Here is a 25,474-nt window from a genome sequence, read left to right as displayed (position 1 = left end):
AGCCCCTTAAGACCCCCCCAAAAACCACCTCAGAGACCCTAAACTCTCCCTAAGGAGCCCCGAAAGGCGCCACTCCTGGGGCCCCTTTATTGCTGTGGGGGGAGGTGTCTGGGGGGTTTAGGGGGGTCTGTGGTGGGCCGGACCGGGGGGTGGGGGGGGTCTGAGGGGATCCTTGGGGGCTCAGGAGTTGGCATTGGGCCCCTTCTTACCAAAGCCAGCACCACATTGACGAGGCACCGGTTGTACTGCAGGCCGCGCTTGGCCCAGCCTGTCATCATCTTCTCCTGCTTCACCACCTGGGCGGGCCCCAAAAGTCAAGGGGGGGTGTGTGTGGGTGTGTGTGTCAAAAAATCAAGGGGGGGGGAAGAGCTTAAAGTACAAAGGGGGGGTCCCTAAAATACTGGGGGGGAGTCCCTAAAAGTGAAGGGAAGGGCCCTAAAGTATAAGGGGGTGGGGGGACAAAGGACAAGGGGAGGGGCCCCAAAGGACAAGGAGGGGGAGACCCCAAAAGTCAGGGGGGCCCTAAAAGTAAGTGGAGGGCAGCAAGGGGGGGGCCCATAAAATTCAGGGGGGGGTCCCTAAAAGTCAAGGGAGGGGGGCAAGAGGAGGAGCCCAAAGGGTACGGGAGGGGGATAAACTAGAAGGGAGGGGACAAGGGGCAAGGAGGGGCCCAAAGGTCAGGGGAGAGGGGCAAGGGAGTGGCCCCAAAGGTCAGGGGAGAGGGGCAAAATACTGGGGAGGGAGCACCATGTTCAAAGGGGGGCGGTTAAAGTACAAGGCGGGGCATGGGGGGGCCCCAAAGGGCAAGGGGGGGGCCAAAAAGTCCTGTGAGGGCTTAAAGTAAAAGTGGGGGGCCCTAAAATTCGGGGGGGATGTCCCTAAGAGTCAAGGGAGGGTCCCTAAAGTACAACAGGGGGAAACCCCAAGTACTGGGGAGGGGGCCCCAAAGGACAAGGAGGGGGGCGAGGGGGACCCAAAAGTTGAGGGGGGGGCTTAAAGTACAAGTGGGGGGCCCTAAAATTCAGGGGGGGGTCCCTAAGAGTCAAGGGAGGGGCCCTAAAGTACAAGGGGGGGAAACACAAAGTACTGGGGAGGGGGCCCCAAAGGACAAGGGGGGGGCCCAGGGGGGGGCCCAAAAAGTCATGGGGGGGCTTAAAGTACAAGAGGGAGGGGGCCTAAAATCCAGGGGGGGTGCCCTAAAAGTCAAGGGAGGTGCCCTAAAGTACAAGGCAGGAGGACAAATGACAAGGGGAGGGGGACCCTAAGGTCAAGGTGGGGGCAAGGGTCAAGAGGGGACCCTAAAACTCAAGTGGGGGCTCCAAAACCCAAAAGGAGGCTGTGAGATTCAAGGGGGGCCCTAAAAATCAGGGGGTGTGCCAAAACATCAAGGGGGGGTTCCCCAACTCACCTTGGGGGTCTGGCCCCTCACTTTGCCTCCACGGGCGAGAGACCCATGGACCCTCCCTGGGGGAGAAAGGGGGTGTCACGACAAAACAGCCACCCAGGAGGGAAAAGGGGGGGTCAGAGGGGTGTCAGGGGGCTCATTTGGTGCAGGGGGTTCATGTGCCCCCCTCAAATGCCCCCAGCCAAAGGCAAAATAGGGGTTGGGGGGAGTATTTGTTATGGGGGGGCTTCCCATGCCCCGCCAAACTCACCACCCAGTAAGGAAAAGGGGGGAGGTCGGGGGGGTTATTTGGAGTGGGGGGGTTCAGGTGCTCCCCCACAAATACCCCCCAGGAGAGAAAAGGAGGGATAACAGTAGTGTCAGGAGATTCAAGAAGATTATTTGAGGTGTGGGCCTTCCCATGCACTCCCACACTCACCCCCCAGCAGGCAGGAGGTGACATCCAGGGTGCTGAATTCATGGAGGAGGAGCAGCGCCGCCCCCTCGTCCAGGGGGGTCCCAGCCAGAGCAGCACCTGGTCCTTGGTGGGGTCAAAGCCACAGCCAGATCGTGGGGAGGTGGGGGGAGAGGGGTCCAGGGGACGGGGAGAGACCTGGCGGGGGCGGGGGGTGTCCTGATGAAAAGGGAGCTGAAATCACTTGGGACATGACTAAATACAATGGGGCTTTTGCTTTTTATTCCCCTCCCCCTTTCCAATCTCCTTCCGTTGAAGAGAGTACCACTGTGTGCAACACTCATGTGGGGGCTGCGGTGAAAGCACCACACTTTTACAACTCATGTGTCACGCTGCCACGCGAAGCACCGTACCTGACGTATTCTGAGCTGAACCGACTTGAGACACGACTGGAGGCACCGGGGCTGCCAATAAAGGCTTTTCCCCTCGGGACAAGGAGCTGAACTCACTTGGGACATGACTGCAGGCACCGGGGCTCGGAATAAAAGCTTTTTCTCAGGACAAGGAGCTGAACTGACTTGGGACATGACTACAATCACTGGGGCTGGGAATAAAGGTTGTTTCTGGGGGAAAGGAACTGAAATCACTTGGGACATGACTGCAAGCACTGGGCGTTTTGCTTCCCCCCCCACCCCTTTCCAACCTCCTTCCCCTTGCAGAGAGCACTTGTGCTTTCAGCTCTCAGGCAGGGGCTGGGGTGAAAGGACCACACTTTTGCAACTCATGTGTCACGCTGCCACGCGAAACACCGTACCTGACGTATTCTCCAGAGCTCCTAAACCCGTCTGCAGACTCTCAGCAGCAGCAGCAGGACTCGCTTTTCCGGTCAATGCATTTTCCGCCGGTCACCGACTTGACTCGAATCTGTTTGACGTCTGGCTGTGGAACAAGCACGCCGGGCTCCTGAGCATTCCTCTGCCGCACCAGCTGCGGGTTTTCCTGTAGCTCTTTCCAAGAGCCGTCTGCGGCGTGAAACTCTCTCGACGGGGCTTCAGTGGGGCCCTTCAACGGCTTCAGAACGCGCTTGCGCACGGCCTTCTCCAGGACGGCATCTGCAAGGGCAAAGCACAAATCCAGACCAGCTCCTCCTCCCCACCAGAGCCGAGACCAACGCAACCATTCCCAGAACAGGCACTGGAGTGCATGACCTACTTGCCAGGGCCCGTCTGTTACAGTAGCTGAGGCTGCACACGTTTGCTGACAAGGAAACAAAAGGCAGAGCAGAACCTGTGCTCCGTTTTCATTTACGGGAAAAACTTGTAAAAACCCTGCGAGCCACAGAACCTCCAAAAACCCAATTAAAGCCAGAAAAGAAACCCAAACCAAAAAGCCAAAAAAAGACTAAAGCAAAATAACCACCAAGCCAAAGAAACCAACGAACCCGGAAACCCCAGACACCACAAGAACCCCCAATAACCACTGAACGCCACAGCAGCCACAAGAGAAGCCCTAAGCCCTCCTCTGCCAGAACAGCCCCGCGAGACAGAAAACCCACAAGCCGCAACTAGAGAGAGACACAGACCCACGCAAAGCCCCACAGAACCCCCGTACCCCCAAAACCCAGCGAAAACCACAAGCCCGAAAAAAAACCACCGCACCGCCTCCTTCCCCCCCTCCCGACCCCGCCGACCACCAAAGGCAAACAGCTGCTGAGCGCTGACCCAACGCCAGGCCCGACCCCGCCGCCCGGACACGCTCAGACTGACCGGAAGAGTCCAGTCGCGCCCCGCCCCGCCGGCCCCTTCGGTGCCCCGTGTCTCCCGTGCCGGCTGCTCGGGGAACGGGAGCTCTGGCCCGGCCGCACCCCCGAGCCCCCGCCGCGACCCCCTCCGCGCACTGCCCGCGCGGCGCGGAGACCCCCCTCCCGGCCGGAAGCCGGGAGACACGTCCCGGCACGGACCGGCGCCGGCAGAACGCCGGCCGCGGCTGGGGGGGGGGTGGAAGGCGCGGCGCCTCGCCGCCCGCGCGCCCCGCACCGACCCCCGGCCCGCCGCGACCACTCGCGCCGCGACCCGCCGACCGCCCGGCGGAACCGGAGCCTCACCGGGAGGGAGCGCCAAGCCGGGAGGGAGCGCCCGGCACGCAGCCGGGACCGGCGGCGAGAACCGAGGCGAATTCCGCGCGCTCCGCGGCGGATGCAGGGACCTGGGCGAGCCTTACTGTGCGTGCGCACAGCGCACTTGCCGGCATCCCGACGGGCCGCCGCACCGCCCCGGAAAGCACGGGCAGGCTCCTCGGCGCAGCTCCGCGGTTATACTGGCCGGAAAGGAGCGGGGCATGCCGGGATATACTCCCCGGAAAGGAGCGGGGCATGCCGGGATATACTCCCCGGAAAAGACCCCCGAAGGAACCCCCAACACCCAAAATCTGCCCCCCGAAAGAGTCCCATCACCTTCGGGGGTTCCCATCCCCTACGGGGATCCCCATTCCCCTTTGGGGTCCGTTTGGGGGCGCGAGCTTGGGGGGGGCTACACAGCACAGCTTCCCCGTCCGGGAAGCTAAGCAGGCACCACCTCGGTCAGCGCCCGGATGGGCGACCTCACCCCGTGTTCGAATCCCCGCACCTGACAGTGACCCCCCCCACGCCCCCACTCCCAAAACCTGCCCCCCCGAGGGAGTCCCATCACCTTCGGGGGTTCCCCGGACCTGACAGTGCCCCGGCCGACCCCGCGACGGGCGGCGGAAACCCCGCCACACCGGGAGGGAGCGGCCGCCCCGCAATGGCGGCGTCCCTCGTTAAAGCGCCCTGCCGCTCGCGCTGCGCCGCCCGGCCGCAGTCCGCACGCATCGGGCTCTGCGCGCACCCGCGCAGGAACGCGGCGAGTGGGCACGGAGGCAGCAGAACGCGGCGGCTTTCGTGCGCTGCGCCACCCGGGCGCAGTACCGCTGCGTGTCCGCAAGGCGGCAGCATCGAGCAGACTACGCCAGCTCTAGTGCGCATGCGCCGGTTCGTGCTCGCAGCTGGGGGCAAACCCCCTCCTTTGGACCACGGCGCTACAAAGCGCATGCGCACGGGGTACTCCGGGCAGTTTCACTGCGTCTTACTGCGCATGCTCGTCACTCCTCCGGCGACTTCGCTTCACCGTCGCTAGGCAACGCCCGGCCGCGCTCCACACACAGCGAGTCCCGCGCGGCAGCGGGAAGCGGCGCTGACCCGGCCGGGAAGTTTCCCTCCTCAGCTGCGCCGGCCCTTAAGGCGAGAGCAGCGCTGCTCACGCACTCCTGCTTTCACCTGCGGCCCAGCAGCCACACGCTTGCCCGCTTCTCCCGCTGCCCGGCTACGGAACATGCCGGGGGGGGTGGGGGGGGGCACCCAGGAAGCTGGCCGGGTACAGGGACAGGGCACGTCACCCGAACTAAGCAGAGGGCGACGCCACACCAATGACACCGTGCTCAGCATAAAGGGAGGCTTGGGGCTGGGGGGGCAGTTGTGGGGCTCGAGCACACGGCTCCGGGACGTGCGCTCTGGGGACAGGCCGGCTCTGGGGCAGCGCTGAGCTGTACAGCCTGAGCCCTGCACGTTGGAGAGAAACTGCACCGTCCATCCAGGACCGACCCGCCGGCCCCTTCGATTTTGTACCAGCCCGAGCTGCCTCGCGAAGAGGCAATTTGTTGTATTCCAGAGCCCGCCGCGAACTGAGATCCTTCCCGGCTCGGGAGCTTGATCGGGAACCGACAGCATCCGGGACGCGGTCGCTCTCCCGGCACTCCAACGCCGTCCGCCGGGGCTACGACTCGGGGACAGACGGGACGCGGAGCGGGAGGGGGCGGGCCCGGATTGAAAGGACAAGACGCGATTGGGCGGACCTGAAGCCGCTGGGGCGGGGCGGCGTGACAGGCGAGGCTGGGTCGGACTGGAGAGAGAACCGCTGGGAGCGTGTGCGTGGGGCGGGATAGGCGGGGCCGGGCCGTGTCTCGGCCCCGGATTGGTGGGGCCAGAGTCTGGAGGGCGCGTGCGCGGTGATGCCAGCACGGAGCACAGGGCAGCCGTGCGGGACCTGCTGTCCCGGGGAGCCAGGCCGGGGCTGCCGGGAGTGGGGTGGCGCTGACCGACCACGGGCCCCTTGTGCCTCGGCGGGCCGGAACCTCTTTTCGGTCCGGTCGCGTTTGCCCCAGAAGTGCAGGATCCGGGCATGCACCAGGCCAAACTCAACGTCTGAGATAATCTGTGCAAAACGGGGGCGCCATCGCTTTATTCAGAGGAGCCTCAGGGGGGCTGTGTGAGGGATGGCAGTGGTTGATGTACAACCTCGGCTGCAGAGAAGCTCTGAGTCGGAACTGAGAGCCCCTGAGCTGGGGGGTACAGAGCCGAGTGTCCATCGGGCTGGGTTGGAGCAGGAACACACCTTCCTTGGAGTGTGCAGGACCTGGGGTGTTCCTTAGCTGCAGCCAGGCGGAAGTCTCTGAGGCTGGAAGGAGCAGAAGTGTCTCTTCCTTGGAGTGTGCAGGGGCCAGAGCTGCAGGAATGAGTCCGTGAGCACATACAAAATGCAAGCTGAAGCCTACAGAACAAACGCCACGCTAAGCAGCCTCGGCACTTCCAAAAAGACATGTTTACACGGAGAAGAGAGGGAGTGAGAAAGCTCGTCTGGCAGCCGGAGCCTCGCTCACCCTGGGGAATGCAGAGTCAGGGTCTGAGCCGTGGCCAGGCAGGAGGGGCACAAAAGCCCAAGTCGGCACCACGGGCCAGAGGTGGAGTAGCCGTGGGCCAAAGCTGCGTCAGCCTCTCCGGGCCAAAGCATGCAGCATGGGGAGCCAAACAGCCACAGAGCTGGGGTGTCCATCAGCCAGAGCAGGCACAAGCTGGGGCTGCGTTGGGCCCGGAGCATCCCTCAGTCGGGCTGAGCGAGCTGGATCTGCACCAAAGCGGAGGGTCTGTTAGCTGAGGGGGGAGTACCTACAAGGGTCCCTTAGCTAGCACATCTCAGCCAGCACAGGAGTTGAACTCACACTGGGCCACAACTTCCATCAGAGAAAGAGAGAAGGCGCACAGGTTCCTGCTGGCCGGAGCGGCACAGAGCAGCAGCAGCTGCAGCATCTCTTCCCTGCAGCATCGAGCACCTGGATCCGAGATGCCTCCCTGCTGGAGCTGGACCTGCCTCTGCGGAGCAGGGCCGGGCGGGAGCTGTGCTGAAGCGTGTGTGAGCTGGAGCTGGCCCTCGGCTGCTCGGCGCCTTCAACCGCTGCGTCCCTCTCCTGGGCTCAGGGCGGCAGCTCCTGGGTCTGCGCCGCCCCGCCGGGGCCCGGCTCCGCGCCCGGGAGGGCGGGCAGCACCTGGCCGCCGCTTGTGCCCGCGCGGCCGGCACCACTCGTCGTCGTCCCCGCCGAGCTCCTCCAGGCCCGGCCCTGGGGCCGCGGCACGATCGCTCCCGGCCGCTCCATGCGAGGTAGCAGCGGGACCGGGATTCCGACCTGCGCGGAGCCCGCTCCTTCCTTCGTTCCTTTACAGATCCCGGCCGCTTCCGCCCATCCCGGACCTGCCCCGCAGCTGCCCGAGACCCCCCCGCCCCGGGACACCTCCCCCAGCGAGGGGGACGTTGCAGGACCCCGACAGGAGCGCGGTCACGGAAACTCCGAGGCCTCTCGGCCCCGCCGGTCCCAGCGCGGGGCCGGATTGAAACAGCGGGCGGGCATTGGGCAGAGCGGAGACCGGATTGAAAAAGGAACGACGTGATTGGACCAGACCGGAAGATGGGCGCGGCACCGATAGGCGGGCGGGCGCCGGTGGGCGTGGTCAGGCTCTTTAAAAGGGCGGCGGCGGCCCGCTGTTCTCAGGGAGAAGCGGCGGCGGCTGCAGGGAGGAAGGGTGGTGCCGCCGCCCCGGCGGCCTCCGGAGCGCTGGTGAGCCTGGCCGGGGAGCGCCGGGAGCGGAGCAAGGCGGTGCCACGCCGCCGCAGGACTCGCGTACTCGGGTGGGCGAGGGGCGGGGGTACGGCCCGGTTTGTGTACCGCGGCGCGGCAGCGGGGTCCTGGCCTGGGGGACCGCTTCCCGCTCCTGTCGCTGAGCCGCGGTCACCGCCCGAAGGAGCACCGGCCGCTACAGGCGCGGGACGCTAGGGGCCGGAGCCCCAGTGCGGAGCGGGGGAGCGGGGGCCGGGCTTTAAATAATAACTCGTGACGCCAATAAAGACTGTGGAAATACCATGCATGCACCCATAGCTCAGACACACCGAGAACTGCGAAGTGAAATAAAGACTGTCACCGGTGGGTGCTCCTGGCCCCGCAGTCGCGTGGGAGGTGCCCCCAGTTCCCTAAGCACTCACGGGCCCTGGGGTGGGTGCTCCCCCATTGCCCCAGAAGCCGGAGGCGGAGCCTCGTGGGTGCCTCCAGCCTTCCCAAAGACATAAGTACTCTGTGTTGGCCTGAAACGGTGGGGAAAGGCGGCTAAGGCTCAGCACCAGCTTTTGGGGAGGGGGAACTGGAGGCACAGACAGCAGCTGTTCCCCCTCCCCAGCTGCTGCTGCTGGCCCGGGCTGGGGGGGGGTCAGGGCCATGGGACCCTCACCACAGGTGGGGCTCCAGGCACATTGGTCACCAAAGCGCAGGACACAGGCCTGCATCAGCAGCTGAGGCTGGGGGACACCACTTTTCGGGACGGTGACAGCTGGGCAGGGGGACTGCGACCAATGACAGTGATTGATTTAAGACCTTGTCAACAGCCAGCAGTGCGGCTGAGAGAAGTAAAAAGGAAGATGTAGAGCTAGAACTGTGATACACACCCCAGGGTAGAGCTGAAACAACACTGAGCAAAAGCTGAAGTAAAGTGAGTAAAGCTCAAATAAACAGGGCGGGTAGACTCAAGGGCTGGAAGAAAAAGGGGAGCAGCACTGTGGGGCTCAGAAACAACATGGATTAACTTGGGTCAGGAAAAAAAGACTCTGGGGCTGCCAATAAAGCTTGTTTCTGAGGACAAGGAGCTGAAATAACTTGGGACATGACTACAGACCCTGGGGCTGCCAATAAATGGGGTTCTTTTGAGGAAAAAGAGCTGAAATCACTTGGGACATGAGTACAGACCCTGGGGCTGCCAATAAAGGTTGTTTCTTGGGACAAGGAGCTGAAATCACTTGGGACATGACTACAGACACTCGGGCTGCCAATAAATGGGGATTTTTGAGCGAAAAGAGCTGAAATCACAAAGTAAGCAGAGGGCGACGCCACACCAATGACTTCGTGCTCAGTATAAAGGGAGGCTTGGGGCTGGGCGGGTGGAGGGGGGGCTGGATCGCACGGCGAGAACCGAGGCGAGTTTCGCGCGCTCCACGGCGGATGCCGGGTTATGTGGAGCCTTACAGCGTGTGCGCTGTGTGTACTTCCCGGCATGCCGCGGGGCTCCACATCGCCCTAGAGCGCATGCGCAGCGCACTCTGGGCTTCTGCTGCGGAGCTACCGTGCCGTGCTCGCTAGGCAACGGCGGCGCCCGGTTTTTAAGCGCTCTGCCGCTCGAGCTGCGCGGCCCAGCCGTAGTACCGAAGCCGGTCCGCAAGGCGGCAGCAGGCACCAGGTTTCGCGAGCACCTTGGCAGTACCCCGGCGAGTCCTCACGGAAACAGCGCGCAGCGGGTTTCGAGCGCTGCGCCACCCGGCCGCAGTACCGCGGCGTGTCCGCCAGGCGGCAGCAGCCGGCAGGCTGTGCGTGCTCCGGGACGTGCGCTCTGCGGACCGTCCGGCCCCGGGGCAGCTCTGAGCTGCACAGCCTGAGCCCGGCACTTTGGGGAGAAACTGCACCGCGCATCACCAGCTTCAAGCTATTTTGCTACACGGTCCTGGTTTTGCTAATTCTCTCTCTCTTACTTCCAGATAAACTCTCCTCAGCCCTGCACACGAGAATTGCACCTTTGGTTTTCTTTTCCCTGCCCTTTCCAACCTCGTCTCCCTTGCACAGAGCGCACCCGTGCGTGCGGCGCTCAGCTGCTGGCTGGGGTGAAACGACGGCGGCACTCTTCAAACTCATTCCTCACGCTGCCTGACTCTCAAGTGCCCGACCGCATCCCCCAAAGCCTCAGAAATCGCTTCTGCGCCAGGCTCGCTCCCGCTGCCCTGGAAAGTTATTGCTCCAGCCCAGTTTGCCACAAGAGTTTCCATCCGGATCCGAGCTGCATTGAAGCCCCTGGAAAAAAGCAAGAAAAGGGACTCTAGGCTCAGCTCTGAGAGATGCGGCCACTACAGAAAAAGCCAGCTCCTTTGACCTCAGTGGAGAGGCAGGCTAGACATGACACCACCCCAGTACAGAGCCGTATGGCTCAAGGCACAAGCCCATTATGGAGACAGACAGCAACCCCCAAAAAAGAGGGGCCACTGGAGGGACCTACCATCAAAATTCTGAAAATGTACATGAAAGAAGCCCATCTTCAAGACCTAATGACAGACAGATGCAGGGAAGATGGCTGGAGAGCACAGCTGCTGACAGGAGAGAGCCTGCAATCAGGCCATAGAAGAGGACCAACCAGAAACTGCCAGGGCATGAGGACAAACCATGCTGTCAGCTTGACACATAAGCAAAGAAGAGACCGAGTGCCAAGGGGGGTCCTCACAGGTCCTAACCGAGCCCCATGTCACTTCCCGGCTCTACAAGCATTCACCTTCTAAAACAATAAACATCCAGCAATCCCAAACCAAACATGCGAGCACGGAACGTTGCTCCTGGCCTGAAACCTCCCCAAGGAACCCCTAAGCAGCTCAACTGACCTTGTGCCTCAGGGAGATTCTAGCCGAAGTACAATGGTCCTAACAGTGCCCTATGTCACCTCCTGGCTCTACAAGCGTCCACCTTCCAAAATGCTAAACAGAAGCAGTAACTCCAAAAAGGGGCCCTGCCAGCAGCAGCTTTTGGAACATGGCAATTCGCATCCAGATGGAAACCCTTGTGACCAACTGGGATGGGAACTTTAGGCCCAGCAGCTATTCCCCCTCCCCAAAGGCTGGTGCTGAGACCCATTTTCCCGCTGCTCCCCAGCTGGTTTCAGGCCCAGACCCACAGCACTCTGCTCTGGGGCCAAGGCCTGAAAACACAGCACTTAGTCTTTGGGGTGCATGTGTGTCAAGCTGCCAAACCCCAGGACTGAGGTGGGGTTTACAGCCCCAAACGCAGCACTCAGTCCTCACCTCGGGGAGCTGGAGACATCCCTGGGGCTGCTGCTCCAGACAGTTGTGTGAAGGGAAAGGGAGCGGGTGCCCACGCCCAGCCCAGGGCCCTGGCCCATGAGTGCTTGGGAACTGGGGGGCATCTCCCACAGGGAGGAACCAGCCCCAGGGCACCTGGGGCAGCATCCTGCACCCGGGGAAAGCCTTATTGCACTCGATTACACTTCACAACACCACAGTTCTCCTTGTGCCTTCGATTACACCGCCACAACAGAGTAATAACAGGGTTAGCAGCATTTTCTGTTCTTTCTTTATTTAACTCCCATTTCCCGCCCCAGCCCAGCCGGGACAGGGACACTCCAGCACAGCTTGACCACAACCCAGACCCTCGGTGCAGCTCCGGCCCCGCTCGAGAACCGAACCGCCGCCCAGACGATCTGTAGCTGTGTGCTCCCCATTAACGCTGGACGTACTTGTGCCACTGTGCTCTGCAAGCAAATACTCACCGTGGTCAAACACGACTAAGGTGTTTTCTGTTGGATGGTATCTAGAACTCTGTAGTTCCTGCAAGGGAAAGGCTTTACCCGGTGGCAAGTCTGCAGCCAGGCTCTGTGTGCCCACTCCATCTGCAGTACTAACCAAGAGACAAGGACGGTGTAGGGTAACGGGGGAAAGAGAGCTCTGCTACAACTAAATGTCATGTTGATAAATGCAACTTCACCGGTTTTTACAAACAAAATTAAACTTCATTTGTTTCACAGTAGCTAAGGTGCCGTTAATTCAAAACCCGCGGAACAACTCACTGGACACAGTTAATAGTCAGCAGACCACATAGGCCAGGCTTTGAAAGCATTTAATATTCACTGAAGTGCTGCTTGTATCCAATTATAACTCACTACTTGCCATCTTAATAATTTAAATCTGCCCACTCTTTAGAGGAAAAAAAACCCCGCACTAATCAAAGACATGAATGCACCTTTTGCTTTTGACAGCATTAAATTAAAACTAAATGGTAGATCTTGAATGAGTTACTCTGCAAGAAAAAAGGCATTAATGAGGTAATTTCATTATAGAGGCTCATCCAAGCCTATGTGAAAACAAGGGAAGTAAATGGAGAGGAAAGCCGCCGAGGAAATTAGGGTTCCTTCCACACTAATTAATGTTTTGGGGCATTTAGTACAAGCACCAAATTAACTGCTCCAAAGAACTCCATTCAAAAAAAAATACATTGTTGCCCCGCCGTGTAATTAGAAGACAGTACAAGCAGAACACTTAATGAGCACAAAGCCAGCCTTTAACTTACTCTGCCCGGCTTCTGAAAACACGCCATTGTGGAGGCCTAAGTTTAAGGAAGCGCCAGGCGTACAATATCGGATTGTTTAGGTCCTTCTGTTCGGTGAGCTGTAAACAGGTAGTCCTGAATGAGAGGCTCTGGGACTCCTGGGAGGCCCGGCTTCCCAGAAAAAAAAATAAGGCGGGGGAGGAAAGGTCTTAAATGCATCCAGAGAGAAGAAAGGAAGGTGAATGGGCCCGCACGGCCGGCGCAGTGAATGCTCACCGCTGTCTTAAGTGATTACACGATGTTATGCCACCCCCTCTCATTGAGTTATCTTTACACTGCTTTTGTCTCCTCTTATTGGAGCTGATGAGGTGCTAATTGGTTGCTTTTTTAAAAAGCACTACTTAAGCACTGGCAAACAGAGTAAGACAGCGTGAGTGGAGTTAATGAGGGCTTAGCAAAAAAAAGAAAACCAAAAGAACCCCCACAACCCCCAACCCACACACAAAACTCGACCGACCTCAAAAGCCCCAAACTAAACCAAGGCTGGAAGAACCCCACACGAGCGGTGCCCAAACACAAGTACGGGCACGCCTTCCTGTGGTGTCAACAAAACCGTGAGGGAAACGAGGGGCTGAGAGCTGGGTGAATGGCCGGGAGGGCTTGAGATTCGCGAGAAAACGGGCGACACCGGCGAGAAATAAATGCCCACGGCTTCGGCTGGCGACCTGGGCACCTGGGAGGCGTGCGGGGCACAGCGCTACCTGCGGGCTCACCCCGGCCGCCTCGGCACCCCGACACGCCAGCTGCGTGGGGGGACGGTGCTTGCACACCGCAGTACCTGCGCTGCCAACCCAAGCCCCCCGGTCGCTGCGACGCGGCCCGTCGGGGATCGCTCCGTCGCCGCCTAGGCAGCCGCAGGCCCGGAGACCGGTGGCGGGTGCGCGGCGCGGGACCCCGCAGGGCTTGCGTAGGGAGCTGCAGGCCCCGGGGCGCAGAGGCTGTCCGGTGCGGATGGCCCCGCAGGTGTTTCACCGCCTGGCAGAGGCTGCTGAGGCGAGGTTTACGCACACACACACACACACCCACCCCGAAAAGCGCAGCCTAGTGCGTGGAATTCGTCCCAGCGAAGCCCCGCGCTGGCGGCAGTCAGCCCTGACAGGCCGCGGTGGCGTCACGGCCACAGGACCCGGCGACACGGGGGTGGCAGCCGCGCCAGCCGGCTCTGCCCCCGCGGATTAGACAGGGCTGGACGGGTTTCTGGTTCAAAGTAATACGTGTGCCTTTCGATTGAGGCACCGGAAAAAGAGCCCAAAGCCCCGCGCCGCGTTCGGCAGCAACCAGCTGGGGATCGGGAGCAAGGCTCCCGCTTTGGGGCGAGCGTGGCTGCGGCGGGAGGGCAGCTCTGCCCGCGGCAGCCGGTCAGACCACGGGAACGGGCCTGGGAAGGCAGCTGGCGCGCACGGCATCCCTCGGGAGCTGTTGGCGGGATCGCGAGAGGCTGGCACAGCCCCGTCTGCAGGTAGCATGGAAACCAGTCCCCAGCCCTCCCGCCGCTGAATTCCCGTTCCCGTTCCCATTGCAGCGCGGGTTGCAGTGCGGCTGTGATTATCCTGAGCGCAGAGGCGGGGATCGCGGACGCTTCTCCATGACCCTATTTTCAGCAATCGGGCTTGTGTTAATAAATCGGTACAGCTAAACCTTTACAATGTTTCAATGCAAATGTCTTTTGGTAACTTTGTGTTTTGAAAATACTCTTAATATAGTTGCTTAATTTGGGTAGTTAATAATTTTGACGCTGTTTTCAGCAGCAACTCAGATACAGAAATACCTTGAACGTTTAGAACCCCATGGAGAATACACGAAGTATTGTGGTTAGAGCATGTATTGTTCAACCTGTTGCTACTACAACTGGATCCAGAGGTGCTAGTTTTGCCATATGCATCTGCATTTTCTAAAAAGGTTTTGAGTAACATTAGGTACTCAGCATTCTCTAAGTGTGTTGATATGGCCTCCTGCATTTCTAGACCACTTCTGAAGTTTCCTGCTACTAAAAACCTTCTGAGTCCTAAAGGAGAGTGCAAGAAGTACACGGTCTATTGCTGATGGTGTCTGGCAATACACAAAACCAATTCTGAAAGCTTTTTGAAAATGACACTGCAAATGCCTGTGTTAAACACAGTCTCCTGCCATTTCCGAATCTGCCTGCATACCGTCTGCACAGAGATGTAGGCACAAAATGCTTTTTTTTACAAGTGGTACCTTACTTGTGAACGCCCCGGGGAGAGGTTGCCCAAAGATGACAAGTTTATCCTGTCGGTACCACCGGGCAATTTTCTAAAAACTTCAGGACTCCTCTGCCGAGCAGGTTCATACCGGACAAAAAGAGGAAAGCAGAGTTGAAACTGTTAAACCTACAGTCGGCTCAAGAAGACAACGCACCTTTCATTAAGACAACCCAGATGATCTCCTTATGCTGAAGCGAAATAAGCAGCCAGGGCTTCCCCCCCCCCCCGCTTTTTATTTTCCTCCCCCCTTTCTTTTTTGCCTGTAAAAAAACACGGTTAGAAAAAACAATTAGCTTAAAAACAGCCGGCTACTTGGGTATATGTTGATCCTTGGTAATTTGTGCTACCCCTATTCACATTCTAAACCGGATTCTTTTCAGTCGAATGCATGGTCACTTGGTCACTTGCTTTTCTTTCGGTTGTCATGAAAACTAGGGATTTCTTGCTGGCTGGTAGAAAGAAACTTCCTAGTGAACAAACTTGCAATTTGTTCATATAAACGTGTTCCTAGAACCATCCGTTTATAAAACAGGCAAACAAAGCAGAGCTCCTTGCTTTAAGGAGTCCGAAAAGATGCAGAGCTGAAAAAAAGCTTGGATGCCTTGAGGCTAATTGAGCAAATAGATTATTTTTTTCCTTTTGCAATTCACGCACTTGAAAATCTCCATGTGCTTTCCAAGGCAGGTATGATTGTGCCGGCAGGAATCTGTGCTCTCGTCACTGCTGCCCGCTGCGTTCTCACACAATGCTTGCAGGAGGTAGTCCCTCGGGTTTCCTTTGTTTCCCATGGGATTAATGGCTCCTGGTTTACCACAAGACAGTGTGACATGAGTTGTGAAATTGCACGCTGTGCATGCCAAGACATAATCCTTAGACATGTTCTACCCTCTCGCCATTTCCTCTTCCAGTTTACTTTTTGCCTTGCTGATGTCGGGAAAAATGCTTCCCAGGCCCCCTCCCTTCCTCATGAGCACGGCCGGTTGTGCACCAATTTAAACAGGAATGACCTTCAATTTCTGAAGGTGAAGGTTATCCTGTTCTTCGGGAACAAAGAGGCAAGAGGACCGAGGTCTTGCCCCAGCTCCTAGCGTTAGTTCCCAGTCCTGCTGAGCTGTGGTTTCCTTGCTCTGGCTGCTGCATCTTGGGGGCACATGCAGCCCTGCCACATCTGAGGAGCAGGAAGGGCAGGAGCCACCTTTGCTCATGGGACCGCATATCTGATCAGCTGCTGCTAACGAGGGGGCTAAAGGTGTCTTCAACCGCTTCCTCTTGTTGGCATGTTCGGATCTGGGAATGTTGCCTGCAGTAGTGGCGAGTACCTTAGCAGTTGCAGAGTGGGTGGCACAGCTGTCATGTGGGACAGGAGAAACCACGTTTGGAATTGGTGGTCTGCCTGCTAGAGCAGAAGCATCTTGTGATTTCTGCTGGGAATTGCTCCTGAATGCGTTTTCAGGCCATCTTATTTGTCAGCCTCAGCCAGTGGCTCCTAACACCAATGGATAATAAATCTCTCATCTTTGACCTGGGAGGGAATTTGGCAGCTATCCCTGCATGAGAGGTAGCAGATGGCAGCATATGCTCAGCACAGTGGCACAGCACCTCGCCTAGAAAGTGAGTATCAAAAGTATCAAAACCACTTCACCACCACTGCTGCCACCCGTAAAGTCCCCAGAGAAAGCAAGAAGCAGAGGAGGAACAGGCAAGTGAAACCTCCCTGCCCTTCCCTGTCCTCCATCCCGCTGCTTTGTTCCGTGGAGTCTGGAAAAGGCTCTTCCTTGGTATTGATCACCCTGGAAACGTTAGTTCAGGGCAAATTCACTTAGGCTAATGTTTAATAGGTGGGTCCTCTCAAAACTAAGTAAAGACTTGATGATGAACTTGATGTGAAGGGATAAGGCACCGGGGTGACAGCAAAGGATTCTACCATATACCACGCAGTCACTGAAAGTGAAAAATTGCTGTTTCCAAAGCCAGTTCCTGAAAAGTAACACACAAGACTCCGAAAATAAGCAAAGTTTGTAAAGAATCCTTCCTAGGGAAGGGTGGGCAGGTCTCTACTCCTGTGCTTCCAAGCCCCTCCTCTGCATAGGTTGCCCAGGATAGAGGCTGTTGGAGAGTTAGACCAAGCTGCGTGCAGTGTGCTGTGGCCTGAGACACCACGGGCACAGTGAGCTGCTGGAAAAACCACAGGAGTGATGGTGATACAGGAGCCACACTCACTGGCTTTAAAGGGAGGCATATGCATTGGGTTGCCTGAAATTGATGTGAGCAAAAGAAACAGTGCTGTCAATAAACTGCACAAAGCAAAAGACACCTGCTTTTTTGGGCTCTACCTTCTATTTGTACTTGCCTGTGCTCACTGGGGCTGCATCTCACAAGCTGCTCAAGTGCTCACATATGTGCTACGACCTTTTCCAGAGTTAATGTAGAGCATCAGGCAGGGTTGGGGCCTAGTCCTTCGATTTGTAGTGACTGGAAACCAGTGGGGGCCTTAGTAGTGGGGACTACACTTGAGAGCTCTGGGCTGTGATTGACTGGCATACTGCATGCACCACTAGTCACAAGCTCAGTGCTCTAGAAAAACCAGGCAGGATCTCAGAGAACAGCAAAAAGTGGCTCCTGTGATGCAAGAGCTCATTTTTTCAGTGCTGAAAGAAGCCAGAAATTTCTCTATCCTTAAGGTAATACTGGATGCTAAAAATACAAACTGAGTGAACCCACAGTGAGGTGGTTGCTGTGTGGGCTGAAACATGCTGCGCAGCGTTTGGCATGGCTGAAGGGACATGAGGGCGACACAGCCAAGGTCAGCGGGAATCACCTGCCAGTGGAAGATGTGGTCTTTGGATCACAGGATGGCCAGGGTTGGCAGGGACCTCTGGAGACCCTCTGGTCCGACCTCCTACCAGAGCAGGATCCCCTCAAGCAGGTTGCACAGGGCAGCGACCAGGTGGGTTTGAAGGTCTCCAAAGATGGAGACTCCCGGACCTCTCTGGGCAGCCTGAGACTCTGCCACCCTCACGGGAAAGAAGCTGCTCCTCGTGTTTAGGCAGAACTTCCTATGTTCACGTTTGTGCCCGTCACCTCTTGTCCTGTCCCTGGGCTCCACTGGACAAAGACTGACCCCCACCTTCTGATCCCCGCCCCTCAACGATTTCTCAGCGTTAAGAAGCTCCCCCCCATCTTCCCTTCTGCACACTTCCACCACAGCCAGCTAGTCTCAATAAAACTGAATTGAATGGGGCTTTTCTTTTCCTAAATTCTCCTTGCCCCCGTTCAAACGCATTACTTGTTTAAGACCATTACATTTTTCCCAGCTGCCTGCAGACACAGAAAGTAAATTCCCTTCTGGCCTTTTTTTTGTTGTTGTTGTTTGGGCTTTTTTTGATTGGTTGGGTTTTGGGGTGGGTTAACAGTAAGTTTTAGGTTTGAATAGCTGTGCTGTGCTTTCCTTCCTCTAATCTCTGCCGGTGCGAGAAGTCTGCTTTTCCTGACAAGTTGTGTTTCCCAGATCTCTCCTCGTCCCAGTGCTCTGCCATGGTCACGCTCTTCTTTGAGCAGCACCTAACACTCTTTGTGCACTCATTTGAGCCAGCTGCTGCCTCAAACTGCCCCAAACAGCTGTCGTCACAGGCTTTGGGCTCACCTTTAGCACTCTCTCATTTTTCTTGGAGAAAATTTTCTTGTCCTGCTTTATATATCCACAGTGGACTCCCACTGACCAAAAAGCATGGCACAGTTCGAGGTACCTGTATTCCAGAGGCAAGAAGTACCCAACTGTTGCTATCTACCCTACGGCATCAATGTCTTACAATTGAGACAAAAAGCAGAGAATGGTTGTTTGTTTTAAAGGAAGCTTGGAGCAATGCCTGTGCTGTTCTTTCTCAGCTCACAAGGGATAGGCACAGTACAGGTGAACCGAGAAAGCATTTAGTATCTAATGCATCATTCCAGCTCTCTGTATTCTGTATTCTTCAGCTGTGCTGCTTTATAGTGCAACAATCCAATTCCCAAATGTTTCTTGCATTATGCAATGCCTGCATATTAACAGAAAATGTTAACTTATTTTCTTGTTCAAAAGCCTCTTTCACTGCAAATTTTGTCTATTTTTATAGGAACAAAAAAGCCACTGAGAAAAGGAATTTCTGAAATTAGGGAGGTTGATTTTAAATTAGACAGTAATCTGAAAATATCTCTGGAATTAAAAAGAAAAGCATTGCTTTGTTTTCATAAGGTTAAAAATACTCAATTTCTATAACATTCCTTTGGTTAATAAGTGACATTAAAATCCAGTGCATACAGATGATATTCTGTCAAAATGAAACATGTAAAAGACTAAATATATTGCTACAGTAAAATATGATGTCTTGCCATCTAGTGAAATAAGCCAGAATATTCTTCCCATCATCAAAACTATGGCTGAAATAAATTACCTTAAAATATATATACTCAGTTTGGACAATACAATGTGTTTTTTCCACATAAATCCTGCTTTGAAATGCACTGATTACCTCCATCTGAAAACATTGTGCTTCCCCCAAGTCTGCGGCCGTGTTTGTACCCAGGGTCATTGCTCCCTTGGCTTAGGTATCTTCAGAGACAGGTTAGTCATAAGCACAGAAAGCAAATGAAAGATTTACACCCAACCCTGCAAGCTGCACGGGCTCACAGGTATCCAGACACCTTAGAGAGAAATTCAAGTCTCTGAAAAGCCAGGCATGACTTCTGGATAAACCAATGAGAGCTGCAGCTCCTCTGATCGGCTCCGAAACTCGTTACCGTGGGCCCCTGATTAGGAGGTGTGCATCTGGGGGTCTTTAAACACAGTCAAGAACAGAACCCAAATGAGTTCTTCCCGGGTGCCAGCAGCGTGTCACCAGCTAGGGAAACACAGCCTCCATCTGTCAGGGCGTGCTGATTACCAGGACGAGTGGAGGGACGGACATTGAGCCTACACACTGTTCACAGAGCAGCAGAATTACCTTTAGGAATTCGCAGCAACCTCCCCAACACGCCAGATTCCATTTTTTAAATACTAACATGTTTCAATAAATGGGCTGGCGTTTGCCACACAGGAGCTGCTTGTCCATTTCAGCTGTCAGACTTTCCATGAGATTAGTTCCCAGGGCCTGCGGCTCTAAGAGAGGCTCTCGAGGTCCAGAGCCTTGCTAAGCCCTTCATGCTGATCTCCCTCTGACAGCGTTGCACAGGTAGTAACCTCCGTCAGGGCTACCTCAGGAGGAAATCAGCATCCAGCACGGAATGCATGTGTAACAGCATCAGCAGCTTGCGCAAATACTGACAGCCTCCTACTGAGCAGCCCTGAAATACATGAATAATGACTGAAGCGATTTTAGCCACCCCCAAAAAAGAAAAGAGGTTTGTCAGGCACCCGTTGTTCGGACTCTTCCTGACCTGGCTGAGCAGAACGGTCCCGCTGCCTGTAACCTTTGTCTCCAGTATTTTCCTTGATAACTAGCTTTGTAGGCATTTGTTTTCTATCATCAAATCATTAAATGTTAATGCAATCGTTAGTTTCATTTCCCCAGATCTAATACATTTTGCAGCCAGTAACCATTCCCAGTTCATTAACTGACTGACCTCAGCATTAACACCCCCTCTGCTAGGGTTGCCGTGGAAACAAAGCTTCCTGTGCGTAATCCAAGCTTATCTAGCTCTTTATCCTACATGTGACCCTTAATTACTTGCTAAATTAGAATGGTTTTCTGAAAATCACAAGAGGAGGTTAATATGTTCTTCCAGAGCTGGTCAAGCTAAGATGACACTAAATTTGCAGGGAATTCAAATTACATGATCCCTAAAGGCGTCTCTTTCAGAAGGAAGATGAACTTTCCCAATGGGAGGCAGTGTGCCACGATAATGCTCCTGTCACTCACTTTCCTTTCCCAGCTTGTGCTGCCACAGCCTAATCCAGTATGAACAATGCAATAAGTAAATATCAGGTTGATTAATTATGGTACAAGATTCAGTAACCACTTGTCTTCTGTAATTAACATTGTAATTGAAATCAAGCAATACACTTCATACATAGATTTCTGGACTAGGGAGGGGGAACAAGAGAGAATCCTCCAGGCTGTGACAGAGAAATTAAGAAAGATAACAACAGTGGTAAAGCAGTGGTATTTATTGTCTCTTTAAAACTGTGCTACATTTTAAGTCAAAAAGAAAAATTACTTTAGTAGTCCTAGGTTTCTTGGGGTAGAGATGAAATGGGGTTGATTTGTCAAAACATTGCTGACAATATTTGAAAATACACCTTTCCTGCACCCATTTGGTAAATGGAAATTGTAAGAAGAGGTGATGCTGTCTAGGATGCCCAGTGGTTTTCCTCCATTGTTTCCAGTGGCACACTACAGAGCGAGCCTTTTGCATTCGTGCAGCGTCTTTATACAGCTGTGCCAAGGCTAAAATGCTATCATGTGGTCTTGGAAAAAAACAAACCCAAACTGCCTTGTGTCGTGGCTGGAGAATGTCAGCCAGGCTCAAGTATGTCCTCAGTAGTGCCAAAAAAAGGAGTAGTGCTATTTACGTCTCCTCACTGTCTGCAGCTGGCCAGCCCTTGATACCTTGAAGGCCTGAGTCCAAGCTGGACTTGACCACCACATCATCTTGTGTGGAGAGGTGGTCCAAGGGAGACTTTCCCAGGAGAGGCACCCTGCTGTTACACACACGGCTGACAGGGCATACATCTGTCTTGACAGACCAACACTGAGCTGTTCAAAAGCAGCACTCACAAGATGCTGACATCTCCTCCATCTTTTACTGACACAGCACAAGGTTTTATACTGTTATCTAAACCCATGATCACTCTCCGTATTACCTTACATGTGGGACACTGTGCTATTTCTGGAAACAAAGAGGCAATGGATGTGTCAGTATTTAATCTCTCACCCCTCAGCATGCTCTGGATCTCAGGCTGCTCTGAAGATGCAGGACTGTTTGCTGCTTTTAAGAGAGGCAGTCTGTGTTAAGCTTGTAGCCTGTCTAGGAAATCTCGTCAGTCCTGCAGGCAAGACCCAGCAGGGAAGGATCTTCAGTCACCATCTGATGGCAGCAGAAATGTGCTCTGGGTAAAGGCAGCCTGTGCTGTCTCTCTGTAGCTCCTTCTCATGCCACGTGGCTGGGTGAACGTGCCAGCCCAGCTGTGTACCACAGCTGCCTTGCGGAAATACTCTTTCTTGTGCAGGTCTCCAGGGAACAGTAGACGAGTGCAACGTGTCAGTAAGCTAGTGGGATGCCCTGGTTTCACAAAGCTCACTGCCACAACATGATTTGGGGTTCTTTTCCATCTGACACACATCTTGCCTCTACTGAGCAGCAGCGTGCTTGGTGCCTTGCAGATCCATTTTCCCATACAGATGTCTCAGAAAAGGAGGAGAAAGGCAGCTTGAGGTTGGCAAAGCCACCAGTCCTGGAACAAGCAGATGCCTTCCTTGGGCCCTCCAAAAGTTCAGGCTTCTGAACACTACCGTCAGTGATAAGAATCCCCAAGGTCTGTGTTCTGGATATGTCAACATCTGTATCATTACTGATGGAGCATTTTTGCCAGGAGCCTTGTTTAGCAGTGACAGGTTTCTCTCAGCCAGTTTCCTTCCACACAGTGTTTAATTCATTACATATACATTTAAGCACAGACAACGTAAAAACCAATCTGTTTCAGTATCATTGCTGGCTACAAGTCAACAGCAAATATTCCATAGATATTAGTGGAAGCATGCTCTGATCTATGGTCATTTTTAATGTTGCTGCTAACTATTGATGTTGGAAAGTTGTTCAGAGCTTTCCATCCAAAGGTAAGTAGGTTAATCCTGTAATTAGTGTTAAGAACTACATTTTGCCAGTTGTTAACCAGAAGAACTCTTTCCTCGTGAGTTTTAAGGAGTCTGCTAGCAATTTCACTGGAGCATAAGAAAGATGTGCAAGTGCAAGCCACAGACTGCAAGAGCACTATCCTGTTTAATATACAAAGAGAGAATGAAAATTAGTATTTATATGGTAGAAAGAGCACCTCCCTCGACCCACTAGTGATGCTCTTCCCAGCACTGCCCAGGATGCTGTTGGACACCTTTGCTGTGAGGGTGCAGTTGCTGTTTCATGTCCAATATGTTGTCCACCAGGACCCCAAGGACCTTCTCTGCAGAGCTATTTTCTATCCAGTCACACCCCAGCTACGTGTGGTTATTCCTCACCAGCTGCAGGGCTTTGCTTCTCTCTTTACTGAACCTCACAGGATTTCTGCTGGCCCACTTCTCCAGCCTGTCCGTGTCCCTCTGAGACGCAGCGAGGCCTAGGAAACAGGTCCACTTTCTTCCTTCTAGGTGCCACGGTGCTAACAGTGGAAATGGGAGGGTGCACAGGGTAAGTAGTGAAACTTGTCCACGTTAGTCCATATCCTGAACATCTAAAGCCCTAAGGCTGTGGTGAATGTTGCCTCTGTGACTGTTTAATCCATAGAGGTTTATTTCTGTTTGTGGATTGGGTAGACAAAAAAATCATGAGACAAGCCTGGAAAAGCTATGGGAATAATGCTTGCAGGGGAAAAAAAAAAAAAAAAGCAGTTATTCTCCCCAGAAAACTAAGTATTTTGAAGAATTCTGTTCTGCCTTTGCACAGTCACACATTAGAAGTTTGTCAGGACCACGAGTCAGGCCCTACCATAGCCACTGACTGTAACTGAAACATGTGCATGTTTTCTTTGTAAAGCCTTCAAATACTGACAACTCCAAATTAAAAATTCCCTTTTAGAAAGCTGGTGCATGACTAAAGCCTGGCTGGAGGAGTGTCTGTGGCTGCCTGGAAGTGAACCAAGGGTTCATGTAATGGACGAAACAAATTCTTCTTGTATTTGAACAAATACAGATAATGCCAAGTACTTCCCTTACTATGAGCCCAGACTGCAACAATCACGGAAGTGCAGAGAAATAGGTGATGCTGCTGAAGGATGGCAAGAAAAGGAGATGGGGGCAACCAACTACCAAGCCAGTTGATGCAAGGTTCATCCTAAGTAAAGGTATGTGCGACAGAGATGTCTGCCTCAGGCATCGCTGGCTCTAACACTGTTATGATGAAGTTGGTACATCTCTGGTAGTTTGCTTGATGTCTTTTAGGCATCTGCTTAAGATGAGCTGACCCTTACCCTTTTTAGTACTCATTTCTCTGTCCTAGCTATACAAGGGCCCTAGGATGGTCACAGCAGAAGCATCTGCCCATCCTGCAGATGCAGCTGACTAGAAGGTGAGGTGAGATTAACAAGCCACTTACGTTCTGACCACGCTGGAGAGTTGTGACACGCGGTGGCCTCAAGGTGGTCATGCTGGTCCACCTTTCCATATATGTGCCATTTGTAACCTGCAAAAGCCTCCTTTGCTAAGTTTACTGATTGCTTATCCTGCTGAAGAACTTGGCTTACACGCACGGGTAGCAGTCCTTTGTGCTGGTATAAACTGTGCACAGTACTGTGCATTCTCTAGAAGAACTGGGAGTGCAGTGCTGCTGAAGCCATGGCGCAGTGCCACACAGGGCCACGTTAGCACAACAGTACACAAACTGCAACCTATACTTGTAGCAACGCATTTTGAGAGGAGTGGGCTTTGTGGCCCACCCAGATTTATTCCTGCCCCCCATATAATCAGGCCTGGGGAAGGCAGCAGAGACATGTCAGTATGCAGTAACAGGAGAGCAGATGTCCATGAGAGAACATGAGCTTGCAAGAAAATCCATGAGGTAACAAACTGCAAGAACGTTAACAACTGCCTTAAAAAAGAACAAAGTGACTGTGTGGCCTCAACCAATTATTAGCAACAGTGAAACGCATGTAAGGCGGGTGAACAGCGCACATAACTAATTGCAATGTAACGTAACTCGTGCACTGATATAGAAACCTATGTAAGCTCGGAGTGTGTTTCAATAAATGAGCTCAGCACCTGATCACATTGATTTGAGTTGAGTCCGCAAAACTTCGGCTCCGGCACATACTCGTACAGCTACCCTGCTGAGACACATCTCTGGCAGAAACTCTGTTTTCTGAGATAGGATTTCTCTCAGTGAGACCACAGAGATCTTGACAGTAGGCACTGCAATCAACATGGGCTTTAACTAATGGCTGTTCATACAGTGTGCACTGCTGGGGGCTTCCCGGAATAGCTGCATGGCTAAACACAGGTTCACGTGTTTGGGTCAAACTTCCTTCGAGGGGCTGTGGAGTCTCCTTCTCTACCCACCGGGACGAGACCCCGTGCGGCCTGCTTGAGGTGATCCTGCTTTAGCAGGGGTTTGGAACTAGGTGGTCTCTGTCGGTCCCTTCCAACCCCAACCATTCTGTGAAGAAGGGATTCCTCTGCATTAATGAAACCTGGGCACCAAGAGGGTAGAGAGCTTAACAGTGCAAGTGCAAAGGCTGCAAAGGGAAGAGGTGAGGAAAACTGGTCATTTTCTGCCTTTTTAAATCAAATCTTCTGAAGTTTGATATCCCCAAACATCCTGCCACTTAGCCAATGTACATTTGAAATGCGTATTTATACACATGCAAGTTTAAATGTGTGCATATACATAGGCAGATGCAGCTTGATTACTTCATTTTTCTTCTTCAACTGATGGAAACAAGTAGCTGAACTGGGATACTTACTGCAGTGTAGAGCAGACATTCAGCATGGAGTGATTATACAAACCAAGTGGAGTTTTCCTTTTTGACAGTGTGGTACTTAAGGAATAACCATATGGTGATCTGGGAAAACCTGCCTTGGCTAGGGACTGTAATCCAGCACTCCAGAGATGTGCATGCTCCATGGCAATTATGAAATAACAATGAACTATTCTATAAAACAGGGGCACGATCAGGCAAATGACAGAAGAGATAATAGCAAGAATAACATATGCAAAAGTAGCTGCATAGTGTTCTATTTTGCCTGCTAAAAACTTGAGACAATTCAATGTAACAGCATAAAGTTA

General features: G+C 54.1%; 1 protein-coding gene across 1 annotated transcript; it reads right to left on the bottom strand.

Annotated features, from left to right (window-relative positions):
• Window positions 1-180: 180 nt before the first annotated feature.
• Window positions 181-4,049, bottom strand: FAU (FAU ubiquitin like and ribosomal protein S30 fusion; the record flags this gene model as incomplete). Its single annotated transcript, XM_084278548.1, is given in 8 exon segments — window positions 181-218; window positions 221-296; window positions 1,409-1,464; window positions 1,824-1,925; window positions 2,614-2,676; window positions 2,756-2,911; window positions 3,012-3,056; window positions 4,040-4,049. Coding segments are annotated over 8 exon segments (546 nt in total).
• Window positions 4,050-25,474: the final 21,425 nt, after the last annotated feature.

The sequence above is a fragment of the Gallinula chloropus genome, assembly GCF_964237585.1.
Source record: "Gallinula chloropus genome assembly, chromosome: Z".
Lineage (NCBI taxonomy): Eukaryota > Metazoa > Chordata > Aves > Gruiformes > Rallidae > Gallinula > Gallinula chloropus.
Note: the sequence above shows the minus strand (reverse complement) of the source record. Positions and strands in the feature narration are given on the sequence as shown.